Source organism: Conger conger, chromosome 7, assembly GCF_963514075.1.
Source record: "Conger conger chromosome 7, fConCon1.1, whole genome shotgun sequence".
NCBI lineage: Eukaryota > Metazoa > Chordata > Actinopteri > Anguilliformes > Congridae > Conger > Conger conger.
The window spans coordinates 57,018,654-57,038,653 of record NC_083766.1 but is presented as its reverse complement, the minus strand read 5'-3'; the positions used below and the strand labels follow the sequence as shown (position 1 = coordinate 57,038,653).

Sequence of the window (20,000 nt, the reverse complement as noted above, 5' to 3'; positions counted from 1 at the left end):
TAGGTCAAATACTTTATTGTAAAATGCTTTAGCCCTTTAGATACCAGTAATATGCCTGCAGAGAGTTTTAGAAGAAACCTCTATATTCACTAAATTATGCTTCCAATCTGGTCGTAAGCTTTACATAATGAAATTAAGTAAACTGAATTGCTTAACTGAAAATTCTCTGGGATCTGCAGGATCTGAGAGTTTAAAGTTGCTCTGCCGACCTAAAGAGCTACGGTAAACTAAACTGCATGTTTGAACGGATCTGAGCTCCACATCGTTTGCCTAAAACAGGGGTGTCACACTCCAGTCTTGGAGGGCTGTGTTGTCTGCAGGTGTCTGTGGCTAAAGCCTTGAGAACAAGACTCTTGCCAACCAACGACTCAAATGAATCACTTGTGCTGAAACACATCAAAAACCAGCAGACACTGCAGCCCTCTAGGGCTGGAGTTGGACACCCCGGGTCTGGAAGCCTACACCACATACACCCCAGAAACATCGCCATGGAGAGAACGGGCGGGTCCCAGCTGGTCTAAAAACCACAGACCTTGTAGACACCAGACACAACAGCACAGGGAGAGAAGGGGGTGCACCCCAATACAAAAAAAAAAAACACATCCTCCTTTCCTGCACTCATCTCCTTCCTCCTTCTCATCTCGAATTATGGGGGCAGGATGATACCTTTGCTAGTTTCGTTTGGCTAGGTGAGAAGTTTATTCATACATTTGCATGTTGCGGTATTACTATTTAAAACATTTTTTTTTAAATTAAAAATAAAATCAGATGATCAAATACGCCCTGGTCCTTATCTCTGTTGTGCAGGTAGCAAATTGTACTTCCCTCCAGGGTCTTTCAGCGCACTTATCCCTGGTTATGGGTTATGCACTCTGCACTTTGTTGTGCGTCGCTCCGGATAAGAGCGTCTGCCAAATGCCGCGAGTGTAACGTAAGGACAGGAGTACCGGGACGCCGCCCCGAGGTCGGCCTCGTACCGAGGAACATCATGAGCGTGGTTTTGGCGAAGGCGATCATCACCAGGCCGGACATGACGGAGAACAGCCCCACGAGGACGATGGCGGCGTCGGGCAGGCAGCGGGAGAGCAGGGCCACGCCGGCGAAGCTGGTGAGGAAGACCACGGTGGAGAGCGCCGAGCCGTAGCCGATCAGGATCTCGTCCCAGCAGAGCGGCTCGTTCAGCTCGTACAGCGTCACGGCGGACAGCCCGCCCATGTTGGCGAAGCTGTAGGAGGAGAAGGTGAGGAGGAGCAGCACCAGGAGGGCGCTCCTCCTCCGGCCGCCGGCCGCGAAGAGCGCGAACACGCCGTGCGCCAGGCTCAGCACGGCCCGGCGAGGAGGCGCGGGGGAGGAGCCGTCCGGCGGCGGGGGCCCGGGGGGGTCCGCCGGGGCCCGCACCGTCTCCTCCAGGACCAGGGCCACGTAGGCCAGGTTGGCCAGGTGGAAGAGCACCGCCGTGACGAAGGGCCAGTTGAAGCCCGCCGCCCGCAGGAAGTAGCCCGTGGAGAGGGAGGCCACGCCCGACAGCAGGCCGATCACCATGTCCACCCCGGCCATGCGCATGGTCCGCCGCGTCCCGTCCGGGCAGAGGTCCGCCACGTAGGCGAAGCAGCCGCCCAGCAGCGTGCCCACGCCGCCGAACAGGGAGCTGACGAAGTTGGCGGCCACCAGGAGGTAGAGGTTGAGCCGGAAGAAGGAGATGGCCAGGAAGGAGAGGGCGTAGACCAGCGAGCCCAGCAGGGGGAGGACGATGGTGATCTTGCGGCCGCGCCGGTCGCTGGAGGCCACCAGCAGGAGGGTGACGACCAGGCTGGGGACCATGGAGAAGAGCTCGCTGTACAGGGAGAAGAGGGAGGCCGCCCTCTGGACGTCCTGCGGGAACACACACGCCACACGGGGATTTACCACACGTCACGGGCCTCCCCGGGGGGGTGGAACAGGTTTGTGTAAAAAGGTTTCTTTCATAAGAAGAGGGAAGTTAAGTACAAGGAAGAAAGTAAAGTAATGGCACACATCACTGTCACCACAAGGCCAGGGAAACCAACTGATTTATTTTTGCTGTGATGACAAAACTCTCACACAAGACACAAAACCACAAAGCGTAATCACTACAACAGGTGTCAGTGCTGGTTTTATATACACCAGACCTGGGTCAAATACATATTGGTTTTGGATTCAAATACTGTTCTGTGCTCAATTGATCTTGCCTGGAGCAATTCAGCCAACTAAGAAGACTAGAAGGCGGGGTTGGCACTTTTTGAGAGTATCTCATAGGTTCCAATACACCAGACAAGCTCAGTAAAGCATAGAAAAGTATTTGAATCCAAAGGTCTGAAGCTGTTCTGGAACATTTATGTTATAAATTATAGCGTTAGCTACTTAAAACAGATTATGCTTAAATATGAATCACCCCACTACTAGTAATTGCATTTTTTTCCTCTCATCTCTTGACTCGAATCAGTATCCCTGGAAGCAAAACAAGATTATTAAATTTGTCATATTTGCAACGTGAGTGGCCGTTACGGTCTTACCTTCTACTTAAACTGGTTTGATCTTACTAATGTCATCTGTGGCGTACATAATTTCTGTCTCGTTAACGTGAAATATCACGAGGTGCAGAGGGGGCGTGGCTGAACGGCGCGAATCACTCACCTCGTGCGGACTGCTGTGGTTGCTGTAGTTACCGCAGCGGGACGTCAAGTCATGGTCGGGGTAAGTGGTGTTCGTTAGCTCCTCCCAGAGTCGCCGGTAAACGTACTGCTGCACTAGCGGGTACACTAAAAAGCTGGCAAAAGCGTAGATGGCCACAACGGGCTCCACCAGGTACAAACCCATCATTCATCTGCGACGTGCGATGCTACAGCACCCTGCAAATCAACAGAAGACCACGTATCGAAGGTGATTCAGTACTAGCAACATCAGAAAACCATCAAATTAACCTAATATTGCCGATAATAGGCCGATAAACCCCATCCCTCACCTGGTTTAAGCCCATGTCATTACATAACCTGGAGGGCTAAAAGCATGGCCCCACTGCTTTGAATTGCACATTACTATACTCCCTCCGCTTGGATTACTTTAACCAGCTAGTTTAACTTCCTCAACCTGCCCAACACGTTTGATTATTTGCTAATTAAAGGTGCCCTAACTCGGCCAGCAGAGTTAGGGCACCTTTAGTTCCTAGCTGAGATTTTTTTTTTTTTTTGTGTTTAGTGTTTTTCTTCCCAGTTTTGCAGGGTTCAGACATGGTTTTAGCTCAATTTTCCTTTCCGTTCCCTCTGTAAAGTGTTGTTGTGGCAATGTCTCTGTAAAAAGGGCTGGACTTTGTGCTGCTCAATAATATTGAATTGAATTTAACTTGACTACATTTATATTTAATGTTATAACGATAACACGATTAAAGTTATGAACTCGCTGTCCTACCAGCCATGAAAGAAGTGCCCCTCACTGGAATACAGCATGCCTAGTAGACTACGTTTTCAGGACTCGTGCAACAATAGTGGGAGTCTTTTTTGGGGGGGATGGACACGGTCACAGCCACAGAGTCTTTTAACGTTGAAATATCAGTGTCGCTAAAAGGTTCTATTTGGCAGCAAACCTGCAAATAAATCTGGACGGAAGAACATTTCAGTATGAAGTTGAATGGTTTAATGTGGGAATGAAGGTCAAAGCACAAAGGCTTCTGTTCTCAAAACACAATTTGGAACGGTATGCCACATTTTGAACATCTTAAGTATTGCATGCATTCTGTATGACTGCGCTATTAGTTTACCTCGCACTATTGCGTTCTTCTGCCAGTACGCCTATTAGGGACGTATTGGTACAGTTAAAGAGAGAATCAACTCTATGTTTCAAGTGTTTACTATTTATGTCCAAATGGGAATCCAAAACGATTGACACTTGATGATTTTTATCCACGTCTATTCTTACCTAAATGCCAATTAAAAGAGTGACATAGTTACGTTTAGAACACCCTAATTCCACGTTGCCATAATAAATGTTTTCATGTACAGCAGTGCAAGCAGACCCCAACTATGGGTTTTTTCCCCCCAAAACCAGGCTTGATACAGTGCTACGGTAGACACTATCTAGTTTGTAGGTCAACGTAAAAGACGGGTTGACTAGCCTATTCTTCATTTTGTTATGTAAATGAAAGTAAAACACCACTATCTACCGGATATCAGCAGAATTATTGTTTACAGATAGCTAGATCTTACAAACAAAACAAAAAAAAACAAAAAAAAACAAAAAAAAATGCTTTAATTCGATCACTTTTTCAGATGCTTGTCGCAAACCTCTTCATACGATATGAATGGTAGCCTCTAAGCTATATAATGTTTAGCCAACTGCTTTGTGGTTATCGCAAGCTGCACGAGTGGACAAACACACTGAAAGCCAAACCAGTTCGCTGTTTACCAGCGTAACCCTATGGATACCATTATACATTCAACAATGTCGAGCTACACTGCACGTTGTCCGGTTATTTGCTAAATAGCCAGCTCGTCAGCTGTGTCCCCACTATCGCGTTTGGACAATGCAACATCAAGTAATATGACAATAATATATTACTCCAAGTTAGATATGTGGCAAGATAAGCATGCAAGCTAGTTGCTAGAGCTGCACGATTCAGACTTACTCTACGTTAGAGAATGCAAGTTTTACATTCAAATAAATATTGCATCTTACCTTTCAGAAATTCATCAGTGAGATGTTATTTACAACATATATGTTATTTATACATTATAACACCGCTGCTCAGCTGACAGACAGTTGACAGCACATTCTTCTACCCGAGTTATGAAACAAAGTGACATTATAAACGACCATTTCTTCAGGCTTGCCCCTCGCGTTTTATGATAGGACAAGCGGCGTTGTTAAGCCAACATAGACTTCCTCTGATTGGCTAATGCCTCTGTCAATTACAACTTGTTATGATACCGAATACGCCCTGCGCTCATCATTGCGCCTAGGTATGTTACGTCATATTGCTGAAGCGAGCTACTAAGGGTTAGCTGGTGTGCATGGATCTTAGGTGAGGACGTAACTAATATAAATATTAATTTAGCTTTATAAAAATACATGAAGTCGCAACATATGTTTCGCTAATTAAATAGATGAACGCGTCTACAGGTCATTCAAGCTAGTTTGTTTCCCCACAAATAAGATTAATTCGTAAAGTAATGTACTTTCTATTGTGGGTTTTCCTTACTCATCTTTTGAAATCAATAATGATTAGGTCAGTAGCATGATCGCTACTGTTTATTGATGTGTGAGTTATGTATTCGAACGTCTATGACCTTTCCATACTAGTACATCTTGCATTTTATCACGTTAATACATATTCTATTTTAATTTGTTGAAAGCTACTTATTTTATTTTAAGTAAATACTGTATAGTGTCATAAACCATACAGTCACATTCATAGATACATTCATAATATGATACTGCTGTTTTTACAGCGACTGCGGATTGAATTCACTTTCATAATCAGACACCTTTCACTTTTTCCCAAATTTGTTGTGTTGTGTTTTGTGGCATGGATTTGGGGAAAGGTATTAAAAATGGCTAAAGCATTGAATATTTCCAGGGAAATGGGATCATTTTGGAACCACACAAACTCTGTAACCAGGCAAGAAGGGCTTAGTCAGGGAGGTGACCAAGAGCCCAGTGGCCACTCCAACAGAACTTCAGAGTTCCTCTCCAGAGATGGGATAACCTGCTGGAAGGACCATCTCTGCAGCACTCGATCAGGCCTTTAGGGGAGAGGGGCTCGACCAGGGGTGCACGACAAGGGCCAATTTTAGGATTTTGTGCTTCTGCTTTTAATTAACTGAATTATATATTCATCTGTATAAGTATGAGCATCTGTATGAGCACCAGCTACTGACATAGACCGCAAGTGTATCCTAAATATATTACTGTGCTCCAGTAAGGTATATAGAATTGTCAGAAAGCATACTAAGGTCATTGGTTGGAATGAGAACCGGCCCCGAGTTGTGCACCCCTGGGCTAGATAGAAGCCACTCTTCAGTAAAAGGATTAATTCCGTCCCTGTGGTGAAGTACTTGTGATTTGAAGAGCTGAGTCTTCAGTTTGCAGCGGAAGATGGGAAGCGTCTGTGCTCTTCTAACTGATGTGGGCGACATGGCTCAGGCAGTAAGAGCAGTCGTCTGGCAGTCGGAGGGTTGCCGGTTCGATCCCCCGCCCAGGCTGTGTGGAAGTGTCCCTGAGCAAGACACCTAACCCCCAAATGCTCCTGACGAGCTGGTCGGGGCCTTGCATGGCAGGCAATCGCCGTCGGTGTGTGAGTGTGTGTATGAATGGGTGAATGGAGAAGCATCAATTGTACAGCGCTTTGGATAAAGGCGTTATATAAATGCCTGCCATTTACCATTTGATGTAGGGAGGTCATTCCGCCACTAGGCGGCCCAGAGAGACAGCAGCTTAATCCCCCCATCTACTCTAATCGAGCTTTACAGAATCTGCAAGAATCGTAGAAATTGCCCAAATCAAGCTGGTTGAGTCATACCCAGGAAGACTTCAAGCTACAAACCAAAGGTGCTTCCACAAAGTACTGAATAAAGGGTCTGAATATTTGAAATGAGTTTTCAGGATTTTTATATATATATAAATTTACAATTGCTTTGTCATTACAGGGTATTGTGTGTAGAGTGATGGAAAAACATGTCATCAATGTTAAATTAGGTCTACAATGCAACAAAATGTGGAAAAAGGTGGAGGGGTTTGAGTACTTTCTGAAGCCACTGTATATTACACATTGATTTGGAGGAATACTTTCAGTCAATCTAAACATTTTTTAGCCCACTACATTCTTAAAATGGTTGCATTATTACATTATTATCATATCTTCAAAGCTGTCCTCTGAGAAATCTCCCCTTGGCCTGATCGCTTTTGTTTTCCTGCCATGTGAGGCTGGAGATGTATTAAATCATCTCAGTCCTGATGCAGTCACCGCCTCAGATGCCAAGCCAAAAGAAAACTCATTTCTGTGTCCTCAATTTTATAGTGTTATAAAGTATATGTTTTTCACTGGCCAGACAGTTTTTGTGGGCAGTGCAGGATATTGTAGATTGCTCCAGAAGTTTGTGATGACCTTCAAACTTTTCAATGGCTGCAGGGAGCTACAGTCTGCTGTAGAGAGGCTTTAAGTGCATCTTCCTAGACCACCCTTGTGGGCATTGTAAAGCCAGCAGGTCTTCAGGAAACTTTATAAGTGTTTTTTTTTTTTTACATTATCTGTTCTATTGTATGGTTTTGATTGCCAGTCATAAATATACAAAGAAACTGAAATATCAACGACTCCTAACCTATCAATTTAAATCATTAAAGAAACATTAGCAGATTCCATAAAAACTAAGATACAAAAGATAAAAGACAAATAAAAGATTGTTTGTGAATGTATGTAACTAAAACCTATCTCCGTTTCTGGAGTAGACAGTGTAGAGTTTGTAAAGTAGGCTATCACATTATTTCTAGTTATTGCATAAACGTCTATTAATAATTATATTATAATTGTATTAGCACTAGTTGTAGCAGTATGATGTACGTTAGATACATCTTAGATATGTAAATTACTTAATAATGCGTTCATAAATAAATACATCAATAATTAAAAGCCTAAAATGTAGTTAGCCAAATTTAGGCAATTATTATTTAATTTGACTACTTTAGTTCACTAAAACTATTTAAATTATCCAATGACCCAAAGTGCGCTTATTCTGTAAAGGGTGCTCCGAGAGAGATCGTATTTTCCTCCAAACACAAGCTGGCACTCTTTGCTCGTCCATGGTGTGCCAGTTGGGAAAATGCGATGCCGTTACGTCGACTATACCAGCAGTGCAGTGGGAGGGGGTTTATTTTGCTATCCCGAGGTCTGGAAATCCGGCGAAGGAGACGCTGTGAAAGAAGGTAACTTGGCATCCATGTATCAGGAGAAGCGTTTGAAATTGTCACAATTGCATTGCCTAGCATAAAATTATATCATATTTTGTGTTTGCTAAACCGCCGTTGCTGCATTCATGGGAGACTAACAGAATTGCTTGCTATTAACGGTACATTTTCATAGAACGGGACGATGATATGCACAGCTAACTGGCTATAGCTATACTATAGATAAGGCTAGCTTGCAAGTACCAAGAGCGATTCTGAGATGCGGAATATTGTGGCTAAAGTTAGCAGTCGTCTAATATTGGCTGCTTGCTTAATGCAGTAATGCCAGAGGGCTCGCTACAATTCAACTGTTAAACATTTGGAGATGCCAACAACAGGGCAATGAATGGCGTGTCCTTGTAGATGCCGCTTCCTAGTTCTCCGGTCGCCAGCTAACGAGCGTCAGATTGGTTCAAAGCAACAATGCGCCCTATTCCATTTATGAATAATACGACTAGCTAATTGGAAAATGCAATAAATGTAATTAGCTGGGAAGGTAGCTAGTTTGTAATATATTTGTCGCTAAAATTAAAAAGCGACATTTTGTATTTTGATTGCTAGTTATATTAGAGGAATTGTTAGCATTAGCTAGATAGCTAAATACCGTTACTTGCTAGCTATTGTGTTCCATAACGGTAGGTGTCTAGCACTCGCTAGCCAGTGTGGATCATTCAATCAGGTAGGCTAGCTAGGTAATATCCTTAACAAGCTAAATTCGTAGGGGAAGCCAACTTCATTTTTCATGCATCTGCCCTTGGATAGATTGTCACCTGCCGTAATACCACCATGGACACATTACCGGTCTGAATTGTAGCGTTAGGCCTAATACCAGTCGACTTAGCTACTACTATCTATAGCTAGCGCTAGGTAGCAAGCTAAAATGGCTTATTTTAATCTGTCACGAAGAGAAAACCGAGTCGTAAAATGGTTGGATTTCTATTTCAGAGTTTAAAAGGCGTGTTTATGCAGCTGTTACAGCCTTGAACAGGTCACTGACGTATTAAACACTACCTGTGCATTATTGACTGAGGATGACTCGGTGAGTCAGTGCTTGAATTAAGAGTCACTATTCGTAGGGAAGGCAAGTGCATCGTGTGCAAGGTGGTTACATGTAGATCTCCATCTGGTCAGCAAACCTGGTTGCTGTTACATTCGCTTCTCTTACGTTGGAGTTTGTATAGTACTCTCCGTATGGCCATGTGTATCTTGCGGGGCAAAACGTCATGCCATAAATTTTTATGGCTTGATGGGTGCCCACAAAGTCTGATGTTTTCCTGCTGTACGTGACGTTTCACTCCCCGTCTCTCCCGTTTCATAGGCGTGACCTCACAGGGCCAATAAACCAAGATCCGCAATGGCCTTCAGCAAAGGATATCGTATCTACCACAAGTTGGACCCCCCTCCTTACAGCGTGATTGTGGAAACGAGGAGCCGTGAAGAATGTCTTATGCTGGAGTCAGGAGCCGTTGCCGTTTTGTGTAAGACGTGATTCCCCTTTCCGTTTGACGCGGTTCAAGATAATGGTCTCTAGATAATGAGCGTAAAAGAAGGACTGCAAGTTACCGCTTGTCTTTCCCAAAGTTGTCTCTTCCCTAATCCATAGGCTTCAAATTCCCAAGTGACACCAACAGCTAAGTAACGGCCTTCTTTGCTTTGTGCACATAATTAGAGGAGTCCTCGGGAAATCTTTTTGTCGCGTTTCCATTTTAGAAATCAAGTCGTTGCTCAGGACCATTGTGTGTGTTGATTTTATTAAGTAGTCATTTGGTTAGCACTTTTACATTTACATTTACATTTTTGTCATTTAGCAGACGCTTTTAATCCAAAGCGATTTACAAGTGCATAGGTTCTTCCACAAGTTAAAGTATCACATCCATAACTAGTAAAAGTCAGTCCCCTTAGCAGCCTGAATTAGACATTTATTCATGGGTACCTGCTATAAAATATTTCAAAAAATAAATTTAAGAAAGGCACACATACTTAGTGTGTTGGTATCCCTGAATAACATTTAGTCGTAGGTGAGTGTGTAGATAGTGAAAGTAAATAAATGTATTATCTATAATAATAATAAAATAATAATTTTGCTCTGAAATAGTGCACCTTACTGTCGGCCATTTTGACTGTGCCTTTCTCCAGTCTCCAGGGAATTGACTTCATTTCTGCATGGGCACAGCCTCCCCGTTGATTTTCCTTACCCGCCTCAGTTTGCGCCATGTTGTCGCTACCGATTCATCGCTTCACCCTCTCTCTTCTCTCCTAGCTGCGGCGGAGAAGGAGGCCATCAAGAACACGTACACCAAGATGCTGGACGCCTACGGCATCCTGGGGGTTCTGCGGCTCAACCTGGGTGAGTTTGGGTCTGCACTGTGGGGCTCATCAGAACTGGGTGAGTCTGGGGCAGGGTCTGTGGGGCTCATCAGAACTGGGTGAGTTTGGGCCAGGGTCTGTGGGGCTCATCAGAACAGGGTGAGTTTGGGCCTGGGTCTGTGGGGCTCATCAGAACTGGGTGAGTTTGGGCCTGGGTCTGTGGGGCTCATCAGAACTTGGTGAGTTTGGGCCTGCGTCTGTGGGGCTCATCAGAACTTGGTGAGTTTGGGCCTGGGTCTGTGGGGCTCATCAGAACAGGGTGAGTTTGGGCCTGGGTCTGTGGGGCTCATCAGAACTTGGTGAGTTTGGGCCTGGGTCTGTGGGGCTCATCAGAACTTGGTGAGTTTGGGACAGGGTCTGTGCTATGGGGCAACGGAATGCTGAGTCAGCATTATTTCTTATTTGAAACACTTTAATTGTTTAGACGCCGGTAGAATGCCTGCTGGGTACAAAGTGCTAAATAAACTCTTAGAGAGCGCATAGGGTGGCCCCTGATTTTGTCCTGTAGGGACCATTAAAGGAACGAATGTCTACTTTCACTGGTAGTCAGAATAAAAAAAATCTTATTTCATGTCATTATAGAGAATTTTGTGATGAAATTGTTCTGCAGGAGAGATTTCAGATATTCCCAGTGCTTGTGTTTAAATTTCAGCATTCAGCCGATGTTTCCATCCACCGTGACTTGCACAGTTTACACTCCCATTGCATCAGATAAGAGAAATGTACACAGCTGCATATTTATTGGGGCAATTAACATAATTTGGGGATCAATAAAGCATCAATCAATGAAATGCCTTGCTCACGGCTTCCTTGGCCCCAGTGCCCAACCTGGGATTCAAACCGGCAACCCCGGAGGTGCCGGCACAGTTCCCTACCCACAATGCCCCGCTGCCATCCGTCTAAAGAGATGAGTCATGCTTGACTGGGAGCAGAGTGACAGCTGCTGGCACAGATGGGTGGGCCTTTTTTTAACCGAGATCACGAAGGGCACGATACCCGAGCAAACGAAAGCCAAGTGACACAGATTAAGGCTAAACCCGAGCTGTCAAATGATATGCTAAATGCATTTGGGGAGGGGTGGGGGGGGAGGGGGGGGAGAGAGGGGGTGTGTTAGACATTCGGCAGTCCCATCTGGACTACTTGTTTTCAGTGAGATAAGTCAGATGTTTTAGGTCCTGTTCTATTTTTTGACCAGACTTTTTTATTTTTTTATTATTATAATTTTTTTTTTTACGAATTCAGTAACTGTGACGTTCACTTTAACTGAGGATTTTAGGCATCTTGCACAGCCCCCAAAACCAATGTCACAGTGCCAACTCTGATAGGTCTACATTTTACACTGTGAGAGTAAGTAAGTCCTTTTAGTGTGGACTTTTGTTAGAGTTGAACAAACACTGAAGATTTGCCTGTTGCTACTTCATTTTCTTTGGCAGATAGTAACCAGAGTTATTTGCCTGTCTGCAGTTTTCACTTCCGTTCCCCATTCTAGACTCCCATTTCCTTCATCCTGTTATGTTCTGACCTAGACCCGAACATAACCGTAACACTGTGTCCCTGACTCGGGAGGCCTGTAAAAACGTCGCCTCACGTCTCTGCGCCTGCGCCCTCCCGTCCTGCAGGGGACGCTATGCTGCACAGCCTGGTGGTGGTGACGGGGTGCAGCTCGGTGGGGAAGGTGCAGGACTCCGAGGTCTTCCGGGTCACCGCCACGGACTTCGTGTCCCTGAGGAACGACCCGTCGGACGAGGACCGGATTTCGGACGTGCGCAAGGTGCTGAACTCGGGGAACTTCTACTTCGCCTGGTCGTCCTCCGGCGTGAGCATGGACCTCAGCCTCAACGCCCACCGCCGGATCAAGGAGGACACCACGGACAACCGCTTCTTCTGGTGCGTCCGTCCCCGCGGGCCTGGTCTCCACTGCAGGGCCCTATGCTAGCGTGTGCTAACGTGCTCCTAAGTTGAAATATTTAGGAGCGCACTAATGCATCCAAATTAATAGATGTGCTCCTGAACGATTGAAGCACACAAACGGAGCACTGTAGAGCCTTGCATTTGCACCATTAAGGAGGTTTACATAAAGCAGGGCTGCCCAACTCTGTTCCTGTAGGTTTTAATTCCAACCCTCACAAAGCACACCTCATTCAACGGCGAGAGATCCTGAATTAATAATTCAAGTGAAAACCTACAGGATGGCAGATGTCCAGGAACCGGGTTGGGCAGCCCTGATGTAAAGTGACTGTCAAAAAAACAATTTAAACCCCAATCTGCCATTTCTGGCATTGAGTGCCTTCTGGGTGCATTATAAGGCTTAGAATAAGGCTCTATGTGCACTCTTAGTGGTTTTGAAATATTGAGCTTCACACACACTCAGTGAGCACTTTATTAGGTATTTATTGGACTTATCTTGTGCTCCTGTAGCCTATCCACTTAGAGGTTTGACGCGTTGTGTGTTCAGAGATGCTCTTCTGCATACCACTGTTGAAACGCGTGGTTATTTGGTAAATGGTTGGCATTTATATAGCGCCTTTATCGAAAGCGCTGTACGGCTGATGCTTCTCATTCACACACACACACACACACACACACACACACACACACTCACACACACTCTCACACACAGGAACCAGTCGCTGCACCTGCACCTGAAGCACTACGGGGTGAACTGCGACGACTGGCTGCTGCGGCTCATGTGCGGGGGGGTGGAGGTCCGCACCGTCTACGCCGGGCACAAGCAGGCCAAGGCCTGCGTCATCTCGCGCCTCAGCTCCGAGAGGGCCGGCACGCGCTTCAACGTGCGCGGCACCAACGACGACGGCCAGGTCGCCAACTTCGTGGAGACCGAGCAGGTCAGCCGCCCGTACGCCGCTCACGCGGGAGGTGTGGGAGTTAACTACACGGGGCCTGTTCCACACAGCCAGATTACAGAGTTTTAATGAGCGCTGAGTAAAACCCGGAGCAGTTCCTTTTGCTTCAGTCCATGTTCCAGATTCGGGCGGGGTCCGGGTTTTACTCGGCAGTTATCCTGACTCAGTAATCCTGTTTCAGGGAGCTGGCCTGCGGGCTGTTCCCTCAGTTCAACATGTTAGGAGTGTTGAGTGTTGAGTGTTGAGTGTTGAGTGTTGAGTGTTGAGTGTTGAGTGTTGAGTGTTGAGTGTTGAGTGTTGCGTGTTGCGTGTTGCGTGTTGAGATCCGTGCTCAGGGGCTGCTGGATGGTTAACCCTGTGAAAAAATAAAAAAATAAAAAATAGGCCCTGCTCCTCATCTTTGTTGTACGGGTAGCAATTTAAATTGTACTTCCCTCTAGGGTCTTTCAGCGCACTTAGCCCTGGTTATGGGTATACACTTTGTTGTACGTCGCTCTGGATAAGAGCGTCTGCCAAATGCCAATAATGTAATGTAATGTGAAGGTGCCAGTGCTGGCTGTGGCTAGTAGCTCCATTGGGCGAGGCACAGTTGGGCATTACGTTTCTCGGGGTACGGGACACGTCAGTCGATTAGGGCTCTGTGTATATTCAGACATATTGCCTGCATCTGTGAAATTGGACATTGGTGAGCAGTTATTTTTAGTGAGTGCTGTTCTCCAAGTTAAAGCTTAGTCATTTCATGAATAGGCCATGTTTGTTCCAGACCTGGCCCTAAGTACTTTATTTTACATACTGTAACTCTCCATACACCGGTAACAGTCCTGCAGATTACTGACAATTTTAAAGGAACAATTTGTTTTTTTGGAATAATATTCAAACTGTGTGTGTTGGTTAACATGCTCTATGGGTCATTCTCAAGGATACCGCAGGCGAGTTTTTTAGATTTTAGCGGCACCTAAGGAGTTGCATTTTTCCAGTGACAGGTTTGGCCCCAGGTGTGGTCTGTTTGCTCCGCTGTTTTGGGCAGGCCCTGCTGGAGCCTGGGCTTGTTGAATGAGGGATTAGGGATTAGCCGAGGCTTCTGGGACTTTGAGTTTCACCTCCCGCTGTGACCGAGTGAACTGCTCTCCCTCAGACTTCTCCCTCTAATTACACTCTAATGCCGGGCACCGAAATGCAGTCCAGGCCGCTTTTATGGGTTTGTTGACTTAATTAGTGAAACACTTTCTTCTTGTGTGCTTCTTTTTTCCCCCCCACTGTTGCTGTTTTTAATTACTTTAAATGATTATCTTTCTATGTGCCTGATTCTGTGTACTCATCGTGACCTACATGGTCGTTGTCGAAAGAGATGACATAGAAACGGCTGGGATTTTGCATTATGATTTTCCTTTGTCCTTACGGGGATTGCATATGGATAATACTCTGTTATTGTTCATATTGCAGGTTATTTTCCTGGATGATAAGGTGTCGTCCTTCATTCAGATCCGTGGATCCATACCCCTGTTTTGGGAGCAGCCTGGAATCCAGGTGAGGACCAGTTTCCGCTTTCAAAAATTAACCATGAAATTGAAAAGCATCTTGACTGGATTTTAATTAATGGACCATTTTTTTTATTTAATTAAGGTTGTATTTAAAATATAGGAAAATATTTGCTGAAGTTGTGGCCTTATGTTTAATTTATTAAATGAATCTGTGGACGTTGTGGTTATCCATCAGTATTCACCTACGCTCACCTCAGATGTTCATGTCATCCATAGAAAATATTCATTGAGTATATTCAATTACTGTTATTGTGTCTGAATGAAATCCTCACTCAGTCCCTGGAGGAGGGGGGAGAGTCTGTATCTCAGGTTTGTGTGCCTTGACATATTTCATCTGATAATGGGCTTGTCAAAATGTCTAAGTTCTGCATCTTCTGGAACGTTAGACGGCTGTCTGAACTGAGGGCCTTGTGTTATTTCCGGTAGTGGTACAGATCTGAAAATCTCAAGGAAGATTATGTTAGAGGTACGGAAGATATGTGCGTGGGACACATTTTAGTGAATGTTTTGATTTTGCCCCCAGGACTGTGACACTGTACAGAGCAGTGGATCAGGGCAAATAGTCACTTGTTTCCTGATTGATTGGCTGTGTTTCTTTTTTGGTGAAAAAATTCTATAGGTCAAACGGAATATGCTTTAGCTGTCAACATTTTAAGGACTGGTAGCACATCATGAATAAGCTGTCCCAGTAAAAGTTTTTGTTAAAACAATTGCCACTCAGATATCAGAAAACATTGGCACGATCATTTTATATATTTTGGGGACTAACAGAATCAGAAATATTCCAGCTGGTGTCCGTGTGTTCTGTATCTGGTGCTATAGCACGATCCTCCTTCTCAACGTTCTGTAGGAGCAGTACGATTTTGGGCATTGTACGCGATAACATTAGAAAATCATTTTGCTTATTTTCATCTTTCTAGCTTGCTACATCACTACCTGACTGGGTATCTAACTTTTTTTCATCTAGCTAGCAACAAGCTTAAGCTTAATGGCTCGCTATGTCATTATGCTTTTGACGTAGCAGGCTAGATAGCTGGTCAGCTAGCTAGAAAGACTAGAAAGCTTTGCAGGTGGCTAATGTAATTGAAGCTAAAGCTAGCTACCCAGGTAGTTGTGTGTCACTGTCAGTTATCTACCAGGTTACACGTTTTTTTAGTTTTTCACTTGTCTGGCATCAGTTTGTCAGAAGCTTCTACCTCTAGCATAGCAGTTCAGACATTGCTATTTTAGCTGTCGTGGTTCAATTACTGAAGTGTCTGTCTTTTCGGGAAGTGGAGATGTAGTTTTAGTGTCGGTAATGCGTGTTCACCGTGTTGTTTTATTAAGGTTACCGTAGATACTGCTTGTTGAACCGAAATATGTCTTGGATGTTGACATGATATGTTTGTCTTTCTGATTTCCGTTTGTCTGTGTACTCTTTCACAGTTGTATTGCCTGTTGTATTAAGCTGTGTGATCGTATTATTTGACCTTGTCGGATTGCTGGACGGTGTGAAAGAGTTGTTAGACAAAGGGAGGTGCGTTCCTTCGGGTACAGGGAGTCTTTGGCCGAATGTGTACATTCATAACGCTGGCAGCAACCTGAGCCCTCCCTAATGCGGGAGATAACACCGCATCAAATATTAATGCCAGGTACCTGCTGAGAGACAGACGAAAAGGGAGGGAGAGAGGAGAGAGAAAGAGAGAGGGGGTAGAGCGGAAGATGGTGAGAAACTGAGAGACCGAGTGAAAGAAGGGGGGGCAGTGAGGAAGAGAGTGAGAGATTGAGAGACAAAGAGGGTGGGGGGGCAGAGAGAGAGAGGGGGGGCAGAGAGGAAGAGAGAGATGGAAAGAGAGAGACCCAGAAAGAGTGAAGGAGACCAGGAAAGAGAGAGAGAGAGAGAGACCAAGAGAAAGATGCAAACAGAGAGAGAAGGGGAGGGAGGGAGAGATGGAGTGAGGGGACGGAGCGACAGAGAGAAGGAGAGAGAGAAACGGGGAGAGAGGGATATTACTAATAATGGCAGCTGCTTGGTCAGGATCCGTCCCACACAGTGGCGCGCTGCACACCCAGGGAGCCGTCAGACAGACAGACTCGTGTCTCACTGCTGAGGCGCTACACAGCTCCGCTCTGGGCTGGGCGTGGCTGGGGAGGGCTGGGGACGGCTGCAGTCGTGACTCAACGCAACTCTGACTCACTCTCAGGGAGAGAGGGAGAGAGAGAGAGAGAGAGAGAGAAGGGAGGGAAAAGGAGAGGAGAAGGGAGGGAAAAGGAGAGGGGGAGGGAGGGAGAGAGGGAAAAGGAGAGGGGGAGGGAGGGAAAAGGAGAGGGGGAGGGAGAGAGGGAGAGAGGGAAAAGGAGAGGGGGAGGGAGGGAAAAGGAGAGGGAGGGAGAAGCAGAGAGAGAGGCGGGAGGGAGAGAGAAGCAGATTGAGTGAGGAGGGAGGGAGAGAAGAGGGAGGGAGGATGGGAGAGAGAGAAGAGCGAGGAGAGAGAGGAGAGAGAAAGGAGAGAGGGAGGGAGAGGGAGGGAGGGAGGGAGAGAGAGTGTGTGTGAGAGAGAGTCTCCTGGATTAATAAGGAACAGCAGTGTTGTCTGCCACTGCTGCTCACGTAATCAGGCTGGATCTGCTGTGCGGGCAGTTTTGGGCATGCTGGGTAATCGCCATGGCGATCTGGCCCGTGGCGATCCGTGCCGGCGGGGGGTGTTTGAGTCGGCTGTGAATCAGCAGAATGACCCATCTGCCTGATCCGCTGTGCAGGGATGCTGCAGCTTTCGGCTGTCTGTCTGAGTGATGTCAGCCGGGACCAGCCTATCAGCTGGCTCCATGCATTTATGGTGTATGACTTGTGTGTCTTGCACCAAAGGTCAAACTTCAAGGTCAAAAGCAATGTCATGCACAGTCCACTGGTAGACTACTGCAGTTACTAAAAGAAAGCTTCACACCTTTATCTAAGTATATAATAAGACATTTCTGGGACACCAATTGTCAATTGTCTGTACATTCTTTAAAAATAAATGTTTCTTTTTTCTTTTTTCTTTTTTAATGCCATCCAGTTTAAAATGTATTTTAATGCAGAGTACCACAGGAGTATTGAAGTTTGGGCATGGTAAACAATTTGGGCGTGATAAACAGTTTGGGCATGATAAACAGTTTGGGCATGGTCTTGTCTGGAATGCGATGTTTATGTTACGTTACGTTTATGTTATGTTTATGTTACGCCGTCTCCCCTTGCCCCCCCCCCCCCCCCCAGGTGGGCTCGCACCGCGTCAAGCTCTCCCGCGGCTTTGAGGCGAACGCTCCAGCCTTCGAGAGGTAATTAAAGCGCTCCTCCCCCGCTGCCCCACCGGCCAGAAACCCTGCAAGCCTGGCGGCCGTCCAAGATGGCCGACGTCGCTGTCGGGAGACTGCGTCCGCCTGCAGTTACTCCAGAACGTTCTCCCTTTCTCCTGCTGTGACGACGGCACAGCGTCCTGACTCAGCCTGTTCACGGGTTCCTTCTCACCAAATATGTGGTGTCCCTAGAGTCCACTAGAGTCCACTAGAGTCCACTAGAGTCCACTAGAGTCCACTAGAGTCCACTAGAGTCCACTAGAGTCCACTAGAGTCCACTAGAGTCCACTAGAGCAGGGGTGTCCAACTAAATTTCCGAGTTAACTTGCGGAAAACTCAGAAAAACTTTTTAATGTAAAAGTTAAGGCCTCGAGTTAAACCTGCAGACACTGTGGCCCTCCAGGACTGGAGTTAAACCTGCAGACTCTGCGGCCCTCCAGGACTGGAGTTAAACCTGCAGACTCTGCGGCCCTCCAGGACTGGAGTTAAACCTGCAGCCACTGTGGCCCTCCAGGACTGGTGTTAAACCTGCAGACACTGCGGCCCTCCAGGACTGGAGTTAAACCTGCAGCCACTGCGGCCCTCCAGGACTGGTGTTAAACCTGCAGACACTGCGACTTGGTTACTGCATAGCTCAGCCAATCAATAGGCTTCCCCCGTGGGGCACGGTCTCAAATTGTTGTGATGTACTTACAGAAAATGTAAAAAGTGATTTCAGGCTCCAATATAGCACAGTCTGTACTGACAGCTGTTGGGTGGACTGGCAGTGTGCGGCGTCTCCCAATATAAAACAGGCGCAGTCATTTTGTGAGGAATTTAGTGAGGAAGAGAGGGAGAGAGGAGAAGAGAGCGATAGCCTGGATATTGCACGGCTCGTGTCTGACTCCCCGGCTGGTTGAGGCACTGAAACTCCGAAGGACTGCGGTGTGGGAGTTTGGGGTTATCTAAATGATTCATCCTTCTTCTGTGCCAAAAACCACACACAGGACCACCAGCGCTGCTAAGCACTGGGGTTTAGATTTAGGACAGAGGTAAAGGGTGTGAAATGAACCTCCTTGGGAGAGGCATATTCGCCCCCTACTGGCCGTGGTGCTACAGCACAGTAATAGAAATGGGAGGTGGGTGGTATTTCAGCGTCTCACCTGCGCTGAATAAACCTCAAAGGGTGTAAACTATGCATTAGGACACTTTAGTGCTAGGATAATGGTGAGCATTGTTGTGTTGAATGGCCTGTTCTTATACTGTGTTATGTTATTGTGTGTTGTGGTATGCTCTTTTATGTTCTGTTCTGCTATGTCATGTCATGTTGAATTATGCTATGCCATGTTACTGTAAGTTGTAATGCTATGTTATGTGATGCTATGCTATGGTATGCTACGCTATGTTGTGTGATGCTATGCTATGAATAGCTATGTTATGTGATGCTATGCTATGTAATGTTATATGATGCTATGCCATACCATGCTATGCTATGTAATGCTATGCTATGTCATGTCATGTGATGCTATGCTATGCTATGCTACACAGGCACTTCTACGCGCTCCGGAGGCTGTACGGGAAGCAGGTGATCATCAACCTGCTGGGCATGAAGGAGGGGGAGCACATGCTCAGCAAGGCCTTCCAGGTGGGCGGAGCCTCCAGCTGTCACTCACTCTGCACCGTGCTCTCTGGCGCCCCCTGTCTGTAGGAGTCTCCTTTTCCACCCGATTCTGGCTCCCGTTTCATTTTGTAGTATTGTCTTTCTACATATTACATCTACATATATATCGTACGAGATCCAGAACCGTGTCTAACAGTGTGACTAATAATGATAACAATAATGCATCTGTATTTATATAGCACTTGCACAAAACAAAACTTACAAATGAGATGAGATGGCATAAACATCCACTCATTAATTAAAACACACTTTTAAAAATTATTATTCCCAGTAAAATGGAATAACTCCTGTATGTTTTCTCTGACC

The 20,000-nt window shown here is 45.9% G+C and overlaps 2 protein-coding genes across 2 annotated transcripts in view; one reads left to right on the top strand and one right to left on the bottom strand.

Annotated features, from left to right (window-relative positions):
• Nucleotides 1-4,830, bottom strand: part of si:dkey-5g14.1 (lysosomal proton-coupled steroid conjugate and bile acid symporter SLC46A3) — a 10,501-nt gene extending 5,671 nt beyond the window's left edge. Inside the window, exons 1-3 of the mRNA XM_061247845.1 lie at nucleotides 4,687-4,830; nucleotides 2,653-2,867; nucleotides 978-1,872 (exon numbers count right to left, since the gene is read on the bottom strand). Coding sequence (XP_061103829.1) covers nucleotides 978-1,872; nucleotides 2,653-2,838 — 1,081 coding nt within the window. The 5' untranslated portion in view covers nucleotides 2,839-2,867; nucleotides 4,687-4,830. The remainder of the gene's footprint in view (nucleotides 1-977; nucleotides 1,873-2,652; nucleotides 2,868-4,686) is intronic.
• synj1 (synaptojanin 1) overlaps nucleotides 2,732-20,000 on the top strand; it is a 42,835-nt gene continuing 25,566 nt past the window's right edge. The window contains exons 1-8 of the mRNA XM_061247844.1: nucleotides 2,732-2,898; nucleotides 9,269-9,428; nucleotides 10,211-10,297; nucleotides 11,937-12,204; nucleotides 12,938-13,163; nucleotides 14,625-14,708; nucleotides 17,955-18,016; nucleotides 19,562-19,658. Of these exons, the coding sequence (XP_061103828.1) occupies nucleotides 9,305-9,428; nucleotides 10,211-10,297; nucleotides 11,937-12,204; nucleotides 12,938-13,163; nucleotides 14,625-14,708; nucleotides 17,955-18,016; nucleotides 19,562-19,658 (948 nt within the window). The 5' untranslated portion in view covers nucleotides 2,732-2,898; nucleotides 9,269-9,304. The remainder of the gene's footprint in view (nucleotides 2,899-9,268; nucleotides 9,429-10,210; nucleotides 10,298-11,936; nucleotides 12,205-12,937; nucleotides 13,164-14,624; nucleotides 14,709-17,954; nucleotides 18,017-19,561; nucleotides 19,659-20,000) is intronic.